Raw genomic sequence first — 21,081 nt, 5'->3', positions numbered from 1 at the left:
TTAAATTGATGTTTGGTATTTTAAGTTTTTTATAAGGAAAAGTACAAAATTGTTTATATACCTGTGACAATATTACTTTGACTAGAACTTAAGGAACAAAGTTTTAGGATAAATAAAATACAGTTTCCTTAAAGCTTGGATTATTTTAAATGGAGAATCAGTGGTACTCATGTATCTGGAACTAATAGTGTTTTTAAATGAAGAAGTGTGGTAAGTTATAATGTGATAGGTATTTTGATTTGTTTTGATTTGGGGTTTTTTTTCCTCTTGGGGGCTGGTAGCCATACTTTTTGCCCAAGCAAAATAAGAAATGTTACGTGGAGTTGTTTGGTTTTTGATAATGAACATCAACTTGTTTGTGGGATAAATGAGCACTTATCTGTGGACTCCACCAATGTAAATGGTTCCAGTTTTAGGGCTGGTTGTCTTGAATGTTGGACATGTTGTTAAAATAAGTAATCTGGCTTACTCTTTTATTACTGTACTTGTTTAGTGGTAACGTCACATTGGTATCACAATTCTGTGTAGATTTATGGAGACTTGATGATTACTTTGTAATTAATAATTAAGGTGCTATTTTCAGACAGTTGCGCGAAACTTTTTCTCCGAAAATTTGTGAACCCAACCAGAGACCAGCTGACAGGTTTAATTTTTCTTTGCCCAAAAAGCTCCTGGGTTTTTTTTTTTTCTTTTTTCCTTTTTCTTTTTTTGTGAACATGTTTTAAAACTAACTGCTGAGACCATTTTTTTTTTAATTTTAGAGAAAAATAAATAAATAACACAAAGTGATGTTACCCAAGCAAGGCCTTCTAATAAAGGAGTGGTCCCCTCACCTACCCCTCCCTACCTGTGCAAGTCCTGCTCACATCAGTTTCCTTCCATCCAATTAGGCGACCTGGGAGACCCAGCCAGTACCGCCCAGACGGACTTCGGAGTGGTGATGGGGTACCTCCAAGAAGCTTACAGGATGGAACCAGGGAAGGTTTTGGACACTCCACATCACTCAAAGTTCCACTGGCTCGATCCCTGCAGATTAGTGAAGAACTACTGAGCAGAAACCAATTGTCCACAGCTGCCAGCCTTGGGCCATCTGGATTACAGAATCATGGACAGCACTTAATATTATCCAGGGAAGCCTCTTGGGCAAAACCACATTATGAGTTCAACCTCAGCCGCATGAAGTTCAGGGGAAATGGTGCACTCAGCAACATCAGTGACCTTCCTTTTCTTGCAGAAAACTCTGCCTTTCCAAAAATGGCACTTCAAGCAAAACAAGATGGAAAAAAGGATGTGAGCCATTCATCTCCTGTAGATTTAAAGATACCACAAGTTCGAGGAATGGATCTTTCTTGGGAATCTCGCACTGGTGATCAGTACAGCTATAGCTCTTTGGTAATGGGTTCACAAACGGAGAGCGCGCTTAGTAAAAAACTGAGGGCTATTCTTCCAAAACAAAATAGAAAAAGCATGTTAGATGCTGGACCCGATTCTTGGGGCTCAGATGCTGAGCAGTCTACCTCTGGACAGCCATATCCCACATCGGATCAAGAAGGAGACCCTGGCTCCAAGCAGCCTCGGAAGAAAAGAGGGCGATACAGACAGTACAACAGTGAGATACTGGAGGAAGCAATCTCAGTGGTTATGAGTGGAAAAATGAGTGTTTCCAAAGCTCAGAGTATTTATGGGATTCCCCACAGTACACTGGAGTACAAAGTAAAGGAGAGGCTGGGCACTTTGAAAAACCCTCCAAAGAAAAAGATGAAATTAATGAGGTCGGAGGGGCCAGATGTTTCTGTAAAGATTGAATTAGATCCCCAGGGAGAGGCAGCACAAAGTGCAAATGAATCAAAAAACGAGTAGGAATACTGTAGAGTGCCAATTACTGTACAAACTGGGTGAGCACTACTGGTATCACTGCTTGCACCTAACTTCATTTACTGTGACACTTGTTTCTTTGCAGATTTTGCATTGACTTGTGTGTACAGAGTTGAAAGGTGCATTATGAATGTTGCATATTTAAAATTTTTCATGTGCAGTATGGCTCGGGATATTGTTTGGCCTTTTGCATGTTTCTCTACAAGAGAATTGAGTTACCTCACAGAGAACAGATACATGGAAGTGGACTCCTTGCCTGTAGAGCCTGCATGCTTTTCTTTCTTTCTTTCTTTTAAGTTATATTTGCCTTTATTTTAAAAGGAAAAAAAGCCCCCTTTTAGAAACCACCTCTGCATTCTGGGAGCTTTATCACTGCAAATTGGAAAGCCATCTTACAAAATTATTCACATTTTTTTCTTCTATGATTCAGCTAATTGAAGGATTAAACTAAAGAAAAGTCTCTTAGGAACAGTGAATCTTTGAATTTAAGAAATGTGTTTATTCGATGATAAATAATTATTTGGATCAATTTACATTTTATGATTTTTTCTCATTGTTAAATTTACTTGCAAATTAGCAATCTGTTTTGCTCACCCAGAGGGGAAGGAGGTGGAAAATGTGCACACACTACCTTCAGAAATGCTTCGGTTAATTACTTTGTGACACTACCTTTGCTGTAATTTCAGTTGGGATTTTCTAAGGGTAGAATTTGGTCTCACCAACAAGTGAGGATATAGCCTTATCTCATGGAGGACGAGCTCCGTTCTTACTCAGGAGCAGTCAGGGTACATTACATAAAACAATAGAGGATGCCTCATTTTAGCAAACTCAGTTTCTTTGTATTCTTAAATCCTTTACGGATTTGATCATATGCTAACTAACGACTGGATGTCGTTGCAGCAACTAGTTTAAAATATTCAAGATCTGTTTATTGGGGAATGGGAGAAATAGGAAAAGAAATGTGTATAATTAATTATAATATTGTAAAAGTGGTATCTAGATTTTACAGTCTCAATAGTCTGCCCAAGTACCCACATGAATGAAGGATCCATTTCCTTCATTCACCACAAGGTTTGTGGTGAGAGAAAAAACACAACTCCAAGGTGACGTAATGTGATTTAGGTTGCATTTCAATTTTAATAGTAATTTAGTCAGAAATAAAGCTCATTAGAGTTTCTTCTTTAATCCAGATACTAGTACAAGGAGGAGGGGGTGTATTCTTCTTTAGTTTTTATTTTATTTGTTGCTCTAATTTTTTTTTTTAGCATCCTACATAACATCTCCTTCGTAACTTTTTACTTGTTTTCATGGTTGTTTAGCACACAGTTCAGGACCTTTCAGATCATGTTTGTACAAGCACTCCTGGAAGAACAACTAAGCCTTGACGGAGATGGGCTTTAAAATCAAACTAAGTTGGGAACCTTTTTTTCTATAGTTTTTTTGCAAGAATAACTGATAAAGCCCATAAAATTTAATGTTGCTTTGTGACCAAATTGAAGTTACTGTTTGTGCAAAACAAAATCATACCACATCCACCCTATATTCTAATCTGAGAAAGGTGATCAGGCCCTTGTAAATGCTTAACCAAAATTTTTTTAAAGTCATTGAAGCTTTTATAGAAAACGAAGTCAAACTTGGAGCATTAAAATTGAGGCTTGAAGATTTCAGGTGGATAATAACAGTTTGAGGAGAAGTAGGTCCAGATATTCACAAGGCATAAATTCTTACCTGGACACATCAGAGAAGTTAACTAGGTTAAGGATAGTTTCCCCTCAGCAACCTATGTGTTCAAAGGTTAGGCACACCATTGCTGTTATTAAAATACATGAACTGCTCATTATTGACATAGCCTGGGCTTGGGTTGCTCTTTAGGTTTGGTTATTTTGTGTAGCAGTTTTTAATCAGTGGATGACTAAGACTGTTTCCTCTTAGCTTTCTAGTGTTCTCAGCAGAAAAAGCAGTTTGGGGTCAGAGCAGTATGTGACTCTGCAGCATTCTCTAGCCTAGCTGGAAATTGCAATTAAAATACTCTGAAATGTACGGTTTTCATTTGCAGTTGGTGGAAGTTGTTGAAAGTTTGCTAAAAGCAAAGGGCTAAGCTTATGAAGGAATGCCTCCTTTGTTCCACACTCAGTGATTTGTTGTACACAATTAATTGTAGCCATGTGCCTTTTGCATGATGTTTGGGGTATTCAGTAACCCAAGATTGCTGCAGAAAGGTACGTTGAGCAATTAATTTGTGCTTGCTTTTATCCCCTCTCAGAAAGGCATCATAAAAGGCCCATTTAAAAATTTGGCCCTAAAAGTTCAACTTTCGTAGAGTTTTACTGTTCAGAGAGGTTTACTCCTATGTGGTAGTCTATAAAGTGATGTATGAGTTGAGTTATGTAAATTTTGTCATTGTAGTGTACATGGAGTGATCATTTTACTAACATAAATATTTTCTATGTGTGTTTCAGTGGATGACAATCGAGCAGCAGAAGAATGGTGTGCCTACCCTTTAATGCTGCAGTTTAAATAAGAGAACTTGTATTATGTCATTTCAGATTGTAGGCTGAGAGTTGTAAATAGTGAAAATTTGAGTACTTCTATTAATTTGTTTTGGTTAGAAAGTGAATTTTAAAAACAAACCAAACTCTAAACTTTCTCAGATTAAAAGTCCTGAGACCTGAAGATTGTAATATTCATGTCTGTGAAGCTTTTAAACATTACACTTGAGATCAGTCATGACTTGATATTCAGGTAAATTTTCTTTTCCAAGAAGCTTTTGAATAAGCATATTTCCTCCAAAGGTTGGTCAGTCTCTCTCTGTTTTTCTTTTTTGTAGATTATTTTAAAGCACTAATTGCATTACATTGGTAACTGCAATATAAAATAGCCATTATTGTTTTTGTGAAGCATGGTTGAAATTAGATAGTGGTCCCTTTTAAATTTCATGAGCCTCTCAAAAAAAATCTTTTAAAAAATAAGGAAAGCTGCTGAATATTTCAAAAGATATATATTTTACCTTATTGTAGGTTTTGTAAAGTTAGTTTGTAATATTCAGGTGCACTTTTAATGTTAAATTTTGTGTTCAGAGTTCCATTATACCATGTATTTCCTGGAGGTGGCTCATCACATGGCTGGCTGTCAAGTCTTGGTGCCGCAGTGATCCCTTAATATTTGATTTCTCTCTTAATTTGCCACTATTCGGTATTGGCACTTTCAATGTAGATATTCTAGTTTGGGGATGTCCTCATAAATGTGTAACAGATTGGTCTATTCGCATGCTTAATTTCTGCCAATCAGAGTTTTGCATGGCCCAAAAAACAGTTGACCATTTTTATGGTATGGGAAAGTATAGTTCACAGCTGTCTTTGTCACAAAAGCCTGGTCTCTTCACATTTTCCAGTGGGCAGATGATGACATTATTCAGACTTACGATATTATTCAAACTGATGTTAGGAGATAATGTATTTAAGATCAGTTCTTGCATTTTTATGAGAGCATTATTATTACAGAGTAGATAAGCTATCATACTATGAAATTAAAAACACTAATTCTATAGAAGATTATAGATAACCTTGGTATTTGGTATTTTTATCATTAGTGTTCTCATTTCTGAGACATAATCATCAAACTTGACAGTAAAGTAATATTACAGTACTTTGTTCAGTAGGCTTACAAGTGACTCTGGACTATGTTTGTGATGAGCTATACACTTATTTCTGTTCCCCAAATACCATGAAGGACAAGGTCTCTTTTTCTGGAAAAGTAATTTATATTTGTGTATAATACTTTCTAATATTAAGTTTGTTGTTACTCTGAAGTTTAGATGTTGCTTGATAAACCTTTACTGCAGCAGATCATGAATATGAGTAAGGCTTTGTGTGATAATAGGGTCCTTATGTGAAGTTAATTACTGTTCAGTGCTGGTGAGCAAGCCTAACCAGTGTGAAGTGTGTGTTAGCTTTATTTGGTACACTTTTACTTTACAATATTGAAGTGCTTTTAGAACTCTGGTTATCTTATATAAACCATTACCTCAACCAATTGGCATTTTCATTCTCCAACGTTTTACCTGAGCTATAAGATGAGCTATATGGGATCAGATAGTAAAACAATAGGCACAATGAGAAGTTTAGTTCCCAATCTTCTGGAGAGAACTCTAAATTAGACTAAAAATGACTACCTGTAAAGGCCCATGTCATACATAACTACCTTCTCTCATTAGGCAGTACATAGCAACCCTGGAGCTGCTAGTGAGCTGTGTTCTCCCCCTGCCCCAAGTAAGCACATGGTGCAAGGCCTGGTTCTAAGCCTTTGTGATTCTCTTCCATTTCATTGACCCATAATAGTGAAGCTTAGATTCAGTTAATAATTTTTATAAAACAAATTAATGTCAGAACCTGAAATTACTTTTAGTTATGACAGATATGTAGGACAGTTCATTATTATTTTCTTTAACAGGTATTATCCCTGTAGATTCAATTTTGAAACCATATTTTTACTTTTGTAATTATTACTTAACTAAATTCCAGAGGTGGTTTTCATGTGAACAACCCTCTTCTATACATTCAGGTTGCTGTCATTGGTAATGGAATATGACAATAGACTGAACTGCTCCACTTAATCTTTTGTAGGAGACATTGAAAATTATAGGTGAAATTTTGACCTTCATGAAGATATCAAAGATTGCTTTCCTTGTTACTATTTCATTATAATTAGGTCTTCATTATGCTACAGTCAGGCCAGTGTTACTAAAAATCTTATGGCTTCAGCCAAACAGCGCATTTAGTAAACTGTTAAGATTTATGAGATTCTTTATAAGAGATTTAAAATATATATTGTATGAACTTTCAGACACTACTGAAAAGGGAAGAAATTATAACTGTGGTACAAGGAATGCAGACCTCCAAAGTCATCTTAGTTTGTTCTCTCCCTCCCTCCCTTTCTCTCTCTCCCCCTCTCTTTTGGATTCATTCTGTCCTTGGGACTTGAGTAGGACTTGTGAACATGGTGACTGAAGGGAAAATAGAGAAAATCCTTTGCATATCCTTTGTCTCTTATTCCCACATAAATTCTCAGTTGCCTTTTAAAGTAGTAGATGTTAGCCCTGTAGCTGTGTGCCCTCAGTGTTATGAAGGAGATTGGGGGAAAGGGGTGGAAAGAAAGAATAGGAAAGTATGTAAACTTGAGAAAAGGCTAAAGATTTTGCCCTGTCATACTAAAAATGAGTGACAGGATAGATAATGTGGTAAAGTTGGGCCATCTTCATTTGACAGAAAAGTCTGTTTAGATTATTTGAAAATGAGAAGGCTATTGTTGATTTGACAAAGAAAACATAATTCTGCAACTATCTGGGGGATAATTTTAAGGTTTCCAGTTCATTTAGATCTGTCAATAAAATCTGAAGTGAGCACTTTTAGTTAATCATAAATTTATTGGATATAGCAAATATAATTATAATATTTAATCTTTATTGTTTGAATATGGAAATGAACTCTTTACCCCATCTTGAACTGTTATTGAACAGTCTCAAGATGATCTTTTCAACACTGGAAATGACCCTACACACATACCAAAAAAAAAATCTAGAGCAGTAAAACATATTTGAAGATCTACACATACCTCTTAGACTTTAGACTTGTCTTGGGAAAGAATTTATGAACCTATAACCAGTATTAGTACAGTCTTGGGTTCTTTGTTCTGCATAATTGCACCCTTTCTCAGGTATGTCCTGAAAACATAAATTTTAAAATAATCTCTTTAGAGATTAGATTCTCAGTGGATAGTGTGTAAGGGGACTGGGGGAGGGGGGCTGGGAGGGGGTTTGACACAGTACACTGACACAGTAGAGCAGGGATTTTTACAGTAACATTCAATAGCCAAATAGAATTTCAACCTAGGATATTTTCACCCCCTCTGAACGAGAAACATCATCTGTTAACATTTGTGACTTGGTAAATATCCGGTGCTACACTCCGAAACTTTTCTTTCATCCAGCTGACATTTTTCTCCCTGGTGGAAGGGTATATAGTAAACTTTACTGTCACTAGGAAAGCACTTGTATGAAATGTTTAAAGTACTAGAAAAGGGATATTTAGCACTTTTTCTGTTACAACACTAAAGTCTTAATTTATCTTCAGTCTTAGGTACTGTAAGTTTTATGATGATTGCTTAAAAATATAAAACATACTACATAATATGGGGTCAAATCACATTTATATAAATCTTGTCTTATTTTAAAAAGACCATAACATTTTATACCTTGCAAACGATTACAAGTGATTGCCTCATTTTCCCCACTTCATTAAGCATTTCAGGCTTAAGAATTTGGAATTTGAGAGGAGGTGAGGGGAAAATTCCCCAAAATGAAAAATTGTGTCAGATCATTTTAGAAAAATAAATCACTAGGAAAATGGGTAGGGAATTCTCTCTCCCTTTAAGTCTTCAGGGAATGAGCAGTATTTAGAATCTTTGGCTGAAATTCAAGCCTTTTTACTGTGTAAATTTTTAATATTAATTCACTGACATGCTTTTTACATCAGAGGACTGAAAATAGATCTTAATGTTTTTAAGTTGTGGAATGGTATATTTCTAAAATGGGGGGATGATTAACTAGCTTAGTATACCAGCATTAGTAAGTTAAGGAATTTTAGTATGTAATAGCAAAGTGTTTGATTAAAGTCTAATCCTATATTGCTAGTCAAAATTAGTTACATTCTGATCTAGGAAAGATAGAGTCATTGGGTATTGCTATGCTGTGCTGTCAGAAGACCAGACTAAGGTAGAAACCTTTATCTGACTCCCACACGTTGCTTGTTCTGATGGGGTGTATACTCTATAGCAGCTTACTGCTGCTTTATGAAGAAGTGTATAAACTATACATTTGGAGTGTTTGCATATAATTCTTTATAGCCTCCACTTTAAAGTGTCAGACATTGGTATTTTATCAGTCCACGCTGTTGAATACAACTAATGTTCTTAGGAATCCAACTTGTACACACTGTTTAAAAACCCTCAGGGACAGTTTACACACTATTCTCACTCAATTCAGGTACTTTGATGCTATTCTTAAACCTAACAGTGACTTGTATTTTTCTGTTTTGCTTTTATTTCGACGTGCTGGTAGCACATCCTTGATGAATGTCAACTTAAAAACTCAGTTCAGGTATCCAGGTATAACTCAGCCAAACATTTTAAAGCTGCATATAACTCTCCAGCACACGGTGCCTCACACTCTTATAGTGGCATTCTATATATTCAGTTATTACTACTGAGCAGATAATATGGGGGTTCCTGTTAACAGTGTACTTAAAAAAGAAAACAAAATGTGCATGTGCATCAGTGTATAGCCAGCACATGGAAAATACACATAGTTAAACTATATTATTTTTAAATGCCACTAAATAGCCAGCACAATTAAACAACATTCCTTGCTGCTTCTGAAAAGTATAACAGATGCAGTTCCTCCTTGATGTGGCTCTTGCTTCTTCACCATACTACTACTAAATTCAAGCACTGGTCCTTGGGTGTCTGACCTCTACATTCTAGTTTATGCAATGTCTTTAGAGAATTCTGTGCACTGGCCACTGTGATGGAACCATTGGGCCAGGGGTGCTCTGAGTTTATTAGTAGTGATTCTGCCAAAGGTGGTGTTGTAACATGAGTATGTAAATGTCAAAAACTTAGCAGAGGTCTGGGTCTGCATATCAGACGATTTTGTCGATATATTTTGTAGCATTGAACTCCTCAGTGACAAGTTTATTCTGATGCGAAGTTCTAATTCCAGTGTTTTAGCCCTTTGCGTCTTTAATGTTAAAACTTGTCCACTAGAGGTCTTTATTCATAAATATTCCTTTTGTTTTCTGCAGAACTATCTGTGGTTAACAAAACAGATTATTCCTCTGCTTTAATATTTGATATCTTACATCTAAAAGGAATTCTCCATATATAAAACCCATAGCCTTTGAAGATATGGAAAATGGCATCTTTCAGATTTCTAGAAGTTCAAGTGTCATGTAACAAAACAGGAACCCCCTTTACTCTTATGGACCTCATTTCAATATACTGTTTACAGTTTGACGGAATTGTATAATTTAATATTTCTCTTGTACTGTAGTATATATTTATTTACAGATTTTTTTGTACTGTGTGATTTGAACTTTTTGTTCCTTGCTATGATCAATGTTTATGTAGTAGAGCACTTATGATCACAAATTAAGTTTTTTGGTTTGATTGCACTACATTAAATTTTTTAATGCAGTTCTGATTTTTGACTGGACTAAAATAAGCTGTGTCTTAATGTATGTGATGAGTACTTAAAACTTTAATCCATGTGGTCCCCTTTTTTTTGCATTGTATGTCAAAGCGCTAGTTCTTTCGTGCATGTGTAAGATTTAATGGTTCCATTGTATTATTTGACCATGACATTTTGGAGAAACATTCCCAGCTGTAATGTTGTGTATGGTAGTTCTCACTGGATGCTAGACTTTTCAAAACCACTATTCTTCTAATAAATTTGTTGTGAAAAACTGTTTTAAAAGTTTGATATCTACTTCTTAAGACTTTAATGCTTTTTTAAAAATCCTCAAAAGTGGTAAAATTTCAAAGTGTACTATAAATGAACATGGTAGTCAAAGTCAGTAGTTTCTGATGATAAATTATTTCTAAATGAAATCTCTTAGATAATTAGAAGTTGCTGCTTCAAAATTGTGCTTCAGTATTTGGATGCAGTACTGCCTTGTAACTTCTGGCCGTTAGTATGATTTGATACTCCCCTTCCTCAATTTTCTTCATTGGCTTATTCACTTAAAGAATATTTTTAGCTAAACCTGGTATGTTGATATTTTCATAATAGCTGTTTGCTGGTCTTAGTTTTTCATAATTTTTTAAAGGAAAACTTTATGTTGAGATTGCTTGCTAAAAAGAATAAGAATCTGCTGATTTTTGTTTGCTCTTTTCTTGAGACATGAGTATGAAAACAACATTGTCAGCTCATGAAGGCTATCATAGTAGTTTTGGTTCTTCGGAGGATGCTAGTACTCTCTGTTACCAGGAATAGGAAAAGGACATACAGGGCAGGGAAAGGCGGGTTACAGTTGAGAGTATGGGAAACAGAGGGTTTATTCTTGTATTATTGTTTATTAATTATAACATTTTCCATATGAACAAATCTATTTTGCCACACCCTGTACATTGCTCAACATTTAAATGGTGGCTTTTAGAACTAGATGTATAAGGGTGTTTTATCTTATAAATTGATTCCCTGTTTAGAGTGGACAGGGGGACAACTGGTTTAAAATGACAAAAATTAGAACTGGTATCAGTATATTTAAAGCTGCTTTTTCAAGGTCATAATGTACTTACTTGCAATTAAAAAGTGATTTCTGATCATTTCTAATATATATTAAAAAATAATGCCACTGTTAGCAGTTGGTCTAGATTATCTTTCAGTTAACTTCTTATTTCTTTGGCTGTCTAGCTGTTTCTGCCCTTTGGTGCAATTTTTATGTAATTGGAAAATTACTCAGTTAAGCCACATGATTATAGAGCATTTTTACGGAAAAGTAATTGTTATTTCTTAGTAAATTTTAAAGCTGTAACTACTTGTTTCTTGTTATTATCTATTCTAAACTAGTAGCTGATCAGGGTAGAAGGATTACAGTCTATTGAATAGCAACTCAGAAATGAATTTATTTTAGTGATCCTATCTTCAAATTGATATTTACCTCTTAAATTGTTATTATCTTCTTTTTTAAAAGGAGTTATTTCTTCTAATCCAGAATTTTCTTGTCTGTGTCTCCTAATACTTTGAAATTAATTCAGGGACCTTTATGTCTCAAGGTATAGGAACCAGAAATTGCATAAGGGAAATGGAGAGGAAAATAATATTGCTTTCTGCCATTTTCTGAGTTGGGGAATTATTTTTTTCATGTACTGAATTTTTCTCAGCACACACTTGTATTCAGATGTAAAAACATATACCCAGGTCATGTGATGTTAGATTTTGTAGCTGAAATAAGTGAAAAATTCTTTAATAGGAAGTATTTATTTACTGCTATGGCCAGGTGGTTCAGTTGGTTAGAGTGCTGTCCTGTACACCAAAAGGTTATGGGTTTGATTCCCAATAAGGGCACATACCTAGGTTTTGGGTTGGATCCCTAGTAGGGGTGTGTACAGAAGCAGCCAATGTTTCTAACTTTGTTGTTTCTCCCTCTCCCTATCGCTCTCTCAAATCAATTTTTTTAAAAAAGCAATATAACCTCAGGTGAGGATTTAATTTTTTTAAATATATTTTATTGATTATGCCATTACAGTTGTCCCATTTCCCCCCTTCATTCACCTCCCCTCTGGACACCCCCTCTCCCCATTCCCCCCATGTAGTTCATGTTCATGTGTCACAAGTTCTTTAGATTCTATATTTCCCATACTTTTCTTATCCTCCCCCCTATTTTCTACCTACCATCTATGCTACTTAGTCTCTGTACCTTCTCCCTCTTCTCCTCCTCCCACTCCCCTGTTGCTAACCCTCCATGTGATCTTCATTTCTATGGTTCCACCCCTGGTCTAGCTGTCCTCTTGGTTTGCTTTTGTTTTAGGTGTTAATAAATGTGAGTTTGCTGTCCCTTCACTGCTCATATTTTTCATCTTCTTTTTCTTAGATAAGTCCCTTTAACATTTCATATAATAAGGGTTTGGTGATGATGAACTCTTTGAATTTGACCTTATCTGAGAAGCACTTTATCTGCCCTTCCATTCTAAATGAAAGCTTTGTTGGATAGAGCAACCTTGGATGTAGGTCTTTGGGTTTCATGACCTGGAACACTTCTTTCCAGCCCCTTCTTGCCTATATGGTCTCTTTTGAGAAATCGGCTGACAGTCTGATGGGAACTCCTTTGTAGGTAACTGTCCCCTTATCTCTTGCTGCTTCTAGGATTCTCTCCTTCATTTTAATCTTGGCTAATGTAATTATGATGTGCCTTGGTGTGTTCCTTTTTGGGTCCACCTTCTTTGGGACTCTGAGCTTCCTGGACTTTCTGGAAGTCTATTTCCTTTACCAGATTGGGGAAGTTCTCCTTTATTATTTGTTCAAATAAGTTTTCCATTCGTGGCTGTTTCTTTTCCCCTTCTGGTACCCCTATAATTCGGATGTTGGAACGTTTAAAGATGTCCTGGAGGTTCCTAAGCCTCTCCTCATTTTTTTTTTTTTTTTGAATTCTTGTTTCTTCATTCTTTTCTGTTTGGTTGTTCCTTTCTTCCTTCTGGTCCACTCCATTGATTTGAGTCCCAGTGTTCTTTCCATCACTATTGGTTTCCTGTGCATTTCCCTTCATTTCAATGAGTTTAGCCTTCATATGTTCCTCTAATTTGTGACTAAAATCAGCCAGTTCTGTGAACATCCTGATCACCAGCGTTTTGAACTGTGCTTCTGAGAGGTTCGCTATTTCTTGGTTGCTTAAAAGTATTGGCTCTAGGGCTTTGAGCTATTCTGCTTGAGCCATAATGTTTTGGCCTGTTTATGCTGGTTACATATGAGGGGCAGAGCCTTAGGTATTCACCAGGGCGGGGCAACTCAGTCGCTGGGTTGTGACGCTCTGTGGGGGCGGGGTCAGAGAGAAGTAATGGCGGCCGGTCTACCGCCTCCCGCCGCCTGGGCCACGCCCAGGCCACATCCGGGCCACGTGTCTGTCCCACTGTAGGCAAATGTGCGACTGCGTTCAGCCCGCCGCCTTGCGCACTCACTGGTTTCGCCCACTGGGGCCTCTTCGGTCGGCCTCACTGCTTACTCCTCTGCTGGCCTATCTGCACACGACTGTGTGACCGCAGCCAGCCCGCTGCGCACCCTCACTGGGTCGCCGCTGCCACCCACTGCTACTTCGGCTGCCTGCGCCCCTGGGTCAGGGGATCTTTCCTGCCCGACCCTGCTCTACTGCTGGCTCTGCCCCTCTTACCGGTCCCGGTTGAACGGTTCGTTGTTGTTGTTGGACTTCTGTATAGTTCAATTTTCTGTTCTTTGGCTCCATCTTTGTTTACCAAACCTTTGTTGTATTCAAACTTGGTTGTGGGAGAAGGCACAGTGTTTCCACCTAGGAATCCATCTTGGCGGAAGTCCTAATTGTACTCTTCTTGCCACCCTTACTTGATCAGCAATGTGGATAAGTTTTTTCAAGTACCAAAGGATTATTTGGTACTTGAAATTTCTTTTAACTTTGTGTATACTAGAAAGATCATTTGGCTAAATGTAGGAGTGTGGGGAATTGTGCATGCATAGTGTTTAATCATCAAAACTTCAGTTTTCCAATGAAAGAATTTGGGGGATCTTCTTTAATGGGATTTTAGTAAACTCTTCCATCAAATGGTAGCTCTGCACATTTCAAACATAATTCAGATCCTGTGTAGCAGTTTAAGGTGTTCATTCCAGTGGCTATTAAACTGGTTTGAGATGGTTTGCCTAGAAAGCCTGGCACTGTAACTTAAGCTAGATAGAGACAGATTTAAAAAGTAACCAGCATAGCAGATTCTTATGGTGTGCTAGGAAGTGGTGAGTCTGTGTAGACCAGTTTTTCAAACCCGATCAACCAGTTGTGACCTCTGTTATCAGTTGTAAGATCAGTTTAGTGGGTCCTAACCAACATTTTAAAAAGAAAAAGAATACATAACATATAGTAAGGGTAAATACTATTGAAAGTTGTGTGTCATCATACACACAGAAACCAGTATGTACTGGATCACTTGGTAAAAAGGATTTCTTGTTCTGGATTGCAGTCAAAATCAAATGGCTTTTGAAAGCCATCATGTAAGCTATACCTTTCATCGAAGTTTTTCTGGTACCTTGGAGGATATACTACCAACCCCTTGTGTGCTTACAGTTAGGAAGGTCAGACCTTCAAAATTCCCTCTTTCTTTCCTTGTCTCAGTGATTTTAACTCACTTACACTGAAAGTTTATTCTTTTCCCTTCTGTTGTGTCAAAATGTTTCCTCTGCCATTTTCAGTTCCTTGAAAATATCTTAGACAAACAAGCAAGCAAAATGTAACCAAAGACACTGAAATGCAGAGCATGCTGACGGGGTCCAGAGGGGAGAGGGGAGAGAATCACAGGGCAAATGGGGAGAGACTCACATGAACAAGTATAAAGGACACATGGACAATAACTAAGGTGGGGGGTGGAGATGGGAGGGAGGTGGGGAGCACTGGGGGGGCAGGGCTGGGAATACAGGAAAGAAAACTGTACTTGAACAAGAGTTAAATAAATTTTAAAAAAAAGAAAGTATCTTAGGAAAATTATCTTCACTATGTAGTAACTTACCAGGTTTGTTTATTCATTACTTACTTATGTCTAAGATGAGCTGTGCCCCCAGTTGTAGTCAGTGAAGCTACCAAGTTAAAAAGGACACAGTCCTGGACCTAGAGATGGTTCACAGCCCACAGAGGAGATAGCCAAGTCAGCCGTTACTGTGCAGTATAGTGCTGTGTGATGAAAGATGGAGATCCTGAGAGCAGAATACAATATTCAACAGCCTCCAGGGAAAATTGCTAAGGAGGATAGAGTATGAGCAGTAGAAGTTGACAAGTTTTATGCAAAAAAAAAGCGACATTAGATTTTAATCTTTGAGAAAGTGGCACTTCTGGGTGATATGAAGCAAAGTCTAAAATAAGGGGAAATTGGTGGTGGGGAACTTAGACTATAGTTTTCTCCAAGGGAAGTTGAATCACTGTGGTTGAAATGGGTAGTGTGTTGGGAGCAGAAGTCATGGAACTAGGGATAAGATTGCAGTAGGATAAATACCTAAATTGAGTGTGTGGATGTGTGTGTGTGTGTGTGTGTGTGTGTGTGTGTGTGTGTGTGTGCATTTAGTTCCAGTGTGTCTTCTAATATTCCTGAGTAAAAACTTGAATATGCAGATGATTCTGTTTAGTTTACCCCATTCCAGTACCTCTCCATCAGTGTCCTTGAGTGTTTTCAGAGAGAGGATGTAGGATGCTTATAAAGGACTGTTAATTCCAAAGGCACCCCTGAGAAAATGATAGTTATAAAAGTATTTTGCTTAGTCCTGGCTGATGTGGTTCAGTGGATTGAGCGCCACCCTGTGAACCAAAATGTCACCAGTTCAGTTCCCAGTCAGGGCACATGCCTGGGTTGTGGGCCAGGTCCCCAGTTGAGGGCATGTGAGAGGCACCTGAGATATGTATCTCTCACATACCAACATTTCTCTCCCTCTCTTTCTCACTCCCTCCCCTTCTCTGAAAAATAAAATTAAAAGAAACAAACAAAAGGAAAGAAAGCATTTTAAAAACAAATGAAAGTACTTTGCTTATCCCTGTATTTTAAATTGTTAAATATATGTGCCTCCTCTAATATGAGGGGAACAAGTGAGAAATAACACTAAAGCTTGTATATGGTATAGTAGGAATCCTTTTTTAGTATTTTACATTTTACAAAGTGGCCTAAGCCCTTTAATTACAGTCATTCCTTAAGAGTGCCCTTATTGTACCAGTTTTAAGTGATTTACTGTGTGGCAGCACAGGTAGAACTTGCGGCTTTTAAGGGTCACACCACAGATTTGTGTGATTTCAAAGATGGAGATGAAAAACCTCAAGAAGATCCCATAAAATCATGAAAAACTCAGGATACTATCAAACATCTGCTAATTGAGATATATAGTTAGCCAGCTTCCCATTCCTTTCACCCAAAAAGAAACTAGGAATTTTTGAGGTACTAAATGTCTTAATGTCTTATTGTCCATTTACGTCGGCTCCCCGTGCCCCCTCTAATCCCCCTTGTGCATGCACACTGCCCTGCAAGGTGACGGTGTTTTTGTTTGAGTTTATTTCCATTGTTATCATCATTTTTTATCATTACAAAAGAAGTGTATTCCCATTGTAGTGAGAAGCTTGTCTGGCCTCTGACTTCTCTCAGTCCCACTCCAGGGAGGCTGTGCAGTCCTTTGGCCTCTGCGGGGCCCGGACAAATGTTTCTTTCCCTGTGCCCCTTTCAAAGAGCATCGCGATAAGGTGCCCTTTCCTCTCACTTGGGGAAGGAGCACCTTTGTGGCCTGCTTCATCAGCAGTGTCATTTTAGTCCATCACGGTCCTGGTTATTTAACTCGGTAATTCAAGGGGGATTTCCCCCAAGGAACAACATAGATTTTAATCCTCTGCCTGGCAAATACAAAAGGGGAAAACAAGGTCAATCTCACTGGCTTATCACAAGCTTTCATGTAAGCCTGACCTTATAAAATGTCAGATATATGCCTTTAACATCCAGATCTCTCTTTAGTCCAGTTGCGCTAATTCAGGAGGCCAAGAGAGACAGATACCCTTTTTCAGTTCAGATTGGCCCTGGAAGAAGTCTGTCCCTTCTTTTCTTGAATTATTTATTAAGGTCTGTTTCAGTGTTTTCTAACAATTCTTTGTTATAATACTCTTTATTATAATATATTTATTAGATTATTAGATTAATAATTAAGGTTGTCTCACCAAATCAGTATTCTATCGCTTGGGGATATTTTTCCCCCCACTTCCAAGAACTATCATTTTTAAAATTTATGCCATTTAGTCCAAAATTCATGTCTCTTCACAGACTCTGAACCTCCTCCCTCCGATATATTTAAATTAACTGCAAATGTACCGTTTTTAGTCTTATGTGTATATTCCTACCTGGGATGATAGAAACAAAAATTAATTTGGTGGGGAAGGAAAAACCTTTCAGAAGTAAAGAGTTTCACAGAGGGTCTGTTTTATAAATTCATTCCATTCCTGGTGAGGAGATGCTCTGATATTCTGCTCACCAAGGGACTGATTATATTTTTGGCAATCTGGTTAAATTGAAGAGAAGTAGGTCTTAAACTGCTCCTGTCGTATTTAGACCTACCGTGAATAATACTAGCTTTGTATCAGTGACATTAAGCCCTGAGATGCAGGCAAGCTAGCCAGCTGTGGCCGCACGCCCAGTCAGCGCCCTCGGAGGCACCTGTCCTTTCCCGTATTTAAGATTACTAATGATTTTGAGCCTTTATTTAGCCCTGCTTTGAGTGAACTGGGTTAAGAACACAGCAAACTTTGAAAGCGTCACAAAGGGACTGCACATCTTCTGTTCTAGGTCAGTGGTTCTTCACTGTTATTTCACTCCACACCAGCAAGATGCCGTGTTGTCAACACACTGAGGCCGGGGCTCTCCGGGTGAAGAGATACACACACATTAGACACGCCCTCCCCCTCCCACATACACTGTCTCCCATGATTCTGATCTCTGGGGAGCAGTGATTCTCTTTAACCCTGTCCAAATTCAAATTACATAATTTGGTCATCAACCACCTAGAAAATGGGTATTGAACTGCCTGATTTTAAGGAGTCACTTTCTATTTTGTGGTCTTACGAACTTTATTTTCTCTGTTCTCTGTCACCCTTGCCTACCTTTACACTATTTCTTTTGGTTCAGTTTCGTGGAAAGAAGACATGATTGTTTGGTGGTTTAGAGGTCCAGCTGTACGTGGTGTTTTAGAGAGAAAAGAAACCTTCACTGCCCATGCTCACTTTGTCCACAACACATCTATACACATGCATAAACGTATACACACAGAGACAAAATTTTGTCATAGCTCTTAGAATATTCCTGTATCTAGGCATGGAAGACGGACAGATGTGAAGTAGCCAAGGGTGGATGCATTTCCCAGTGTAGAGCAAAGACTGGTCAACAGACCTATTGAGGGCCTTGAATATACTTATATATTTGCTGCTTGCTTAAAAGGATTACAAGTAAGGATTTAGGGAACATAATTTCGGATTACTGTTTGGCAAAACACACACACACACACACACACACACACAACCACCCTCTTGATGCTACATTTTTATGTTTTGTTATATTTAAAGAGAAGAATGAAGCCAAATTAGTTTACGGCTCTTGACCATTTGGTCTACTCTGTCTAATGTGTTCTCTGGCTTTTTCTCCCCTTCTGTTTTCCTGCAACTCTGTTTTTCTGCTGTGAAGATTGGCTCCCATCCAAACATCACTCACGGTCTCTAATGCTCTTTTTTAGTTAAGAAGAATATATTTGGTTAACAGTGATGTTGAATTTGCCATCAAATGGTTTTATTGTTAGAGTACAGATAGACTACCTGAATCGATCAACTCTAAATTCTAGACTGTTAAAGTTGTCATTTCCGCTCTCTGCCACATCTGTTTGATCTCCCTTTTGGGCTTAAATAACATAAGCATTGACTGTCCACTATTTATATTAACCCCAGGAATGCTTTCCTCAGGGTGTGTAAGTATTGCAACATTGACAAAGTAGGTGAGTTCTGCTGTGTCTAACCTCTGCTCTAGAAAAAAACATCATTGAGTAAATCATTAAAGGTAGGATTGTGAAACATCATTCTTAAACTGTCTTTAACAGTTTTTATGAATATTATCTTATCCTTTTACTGCACCCTTAAGGAGTAGGCATTTAAGGTCCTATAGGCCATTACTCACCAGGGAAAGAAACTCTGAACTTGTCCAGGTAGTTAGAAATCAAGTTTCCCTCTTCCTACAGCCCTTTCTTTCACTTACCAGTCCCTAGAATCTTACTGCTGGTAAGCAGTGGTGGTGAGGGAGTTCTGATTGACTAGTAGTTCACTTAACTATTACAGTGAGTTCTGTTGTTGAGTGGAAGAAACATGAAATCAAAGTGAGCAATTTCAACATCTGCAGTAAACTATTGTTCTTGTAAAGATCTGATGTAGTCAGATGCGAGAGACGCACAGTGGTGGTGACTGGAAAGGCTGAACCAAAGCAGTGCTTCCCCTTTGGTCGAGTCGGGCAAGTGGTCTGTAGGATGGAAACTCGTGGTCTCTGGGCACCCTGCTTATTGCCTGAGAGGAGTCTAAATCCGCATAAATTATAAATTTAGGCTCTATCAAAGGCCTAAAGCTATTGGAAAAATTGAATAACTAGAAGCAAAGGTAAAGACTAGCACTTTAAAACTTAGGCAAAACTGGCTGATACCCATTTTTTTAAAACATGAAAAAATTGTCATAGAATTAAATTAAACTTCAGGAAGTTGAGGTTAATATTTTTAGTTAAATATGAAATATGAAATTAAAATGTATCTAAACTTAGGTCCTATTGAGAAAATTTCTGGAGAAAAACAAGGTGGGAAGCTGGATAATTTAGAAGCACAGTCAAAAGTGATTTTATTACTATAGTTATAAAGTTAGTTATTATAATAGGGCCATCTAATGACACCTGGACAAAGGTTAGTATTAATGCACAGGTTCTCGGACCCACGTGAGGCTGCTGGTGGGCCCGTCCCTGTGTGTGCGGTTGCCAAACAGACATTTCCGATTCAGAGTCTTATAAACACCTTAGCTCCATGTGTACGGAACAGACCTCATCAGGCAGACATACCTGGCAGTCGCTGCCGGCTTCATTGCCTGTGTCCCTACCTCACTACACGGTGCTGCCCAGGAAGAATACCCAGGGGCATCCTTGGTGCTTCCTTTCTCTCCCCTCTTCCTTGCTAAGAAAAAAAACAGAAAAACTTGAATATGGTCACCACATACCTGCAAATAGCTTGCGTCTGCTTAGAAAGCTAGGACAAAGACAAGACAGATTGAGTCAGTAAGATGTACAAATCATAGAATAATATACAAGACCCCTTATACTTGCCAGCGAATTTTATGAAACCACTGTGGCGTAGGGGTTCAGAAAAGCATACAATCACTCCAGGTAGGGATCATGTAGTGGTAGCCAAGGGCTGTGTGCTTGCTCTGATGACCTGTGGTTTTCCAGTACATCTGCCCTGACCCTTTTTACCAGGAAAACGCACACACAAATAGCCTTTTGTTGATGGCTCTTACTCTCAAGCAAGGTTGTGATTTTAATCTTTTCATTGCCTGAGCTCCCCTCAACGACTGCTATAAATGCCTCCTAAGTCTGGTGAGCCTGTGTGCCCGCCTGTCTGGTACTGTTTTTCAGCATCCAAGTGCTGTACTACAGAGCTCCAGGTTACAGTTCAGAGGGCACCGATGGTGTTTCTTTAGTATGCCTTGGTTGTGAAGGAGCCCAGCTCCCCTTACCATGGTGCCCAAGGTCTGGTCTGGCCACAGTGCCACAGTCATTGCTTCAGGGTTGGTTGCATGGCCCTTAGGAAAATCTTCCATTAGTTGAGAATAACTAAAATATTGAAGCCCTATTAAATTACTGAATTGTGGGACAGCAGCAGATCCCAGGCTGAAA

At 38.1% G+C, this 21,081-nt stretch overlaps 1 protein-coding gene across 8 annotated transcripts in view; it reads left to right on the top strand.

The window, feature by feature from the left end:
* The window catches only part of LCOR (ligand dependent nuclear receptor corepressor), a 140,999-nt gene that overhangs the window by 105,729 nt on the left and 14,189 nt on the right, over window positions 1–21,081 (top strand). The window contains exons 6-7 of one of the 8 annotated variants that reach the window (XM_037050840.1): window positions 891–1,772; window positions 4,335–10,391. The exons of 6 other annotated variants lie outside the window; for them this stretch is intronic. In XM_037050840.1, the coding sequence (XP_036906735.1) occupies window positions 891–1,772; window positions 4,335–4,341 (889 nt within the window). In that variant the 3' untranslated portion in view covers window positions 4,342–10,391. Of the gene's footprint in view, window positions 1–890; window positions 10,392–21,081 lie in introns of those variants that run through there. One more of the 8 variants, XM_037050839.1, reaches the window with a different exon arrangement.

This window comes from Sturnira hondurensis, unplaced genomic scaffold, assembly GCF_014824575.4.
Source record: "Sturnira hondurensis isolate 20B ecotype Veracruz unplaced genomic scaffold, ASM1482457v3 Scaffold0006849, whole genome shotgun sequence".
In the NCBI taxonomy this organism is placed as follows: domain Eukaryota; kingdom Metazoa; phylum Chordata; class Mammalia; order Chiroptera; family Phyllostomidae; genus Sturnira; species Sturnira hondurensis.
Note: the sequence above shows the minus strand (reverse complement) of the source record. Positions and strands in the feature narration are given on the sequence as shown.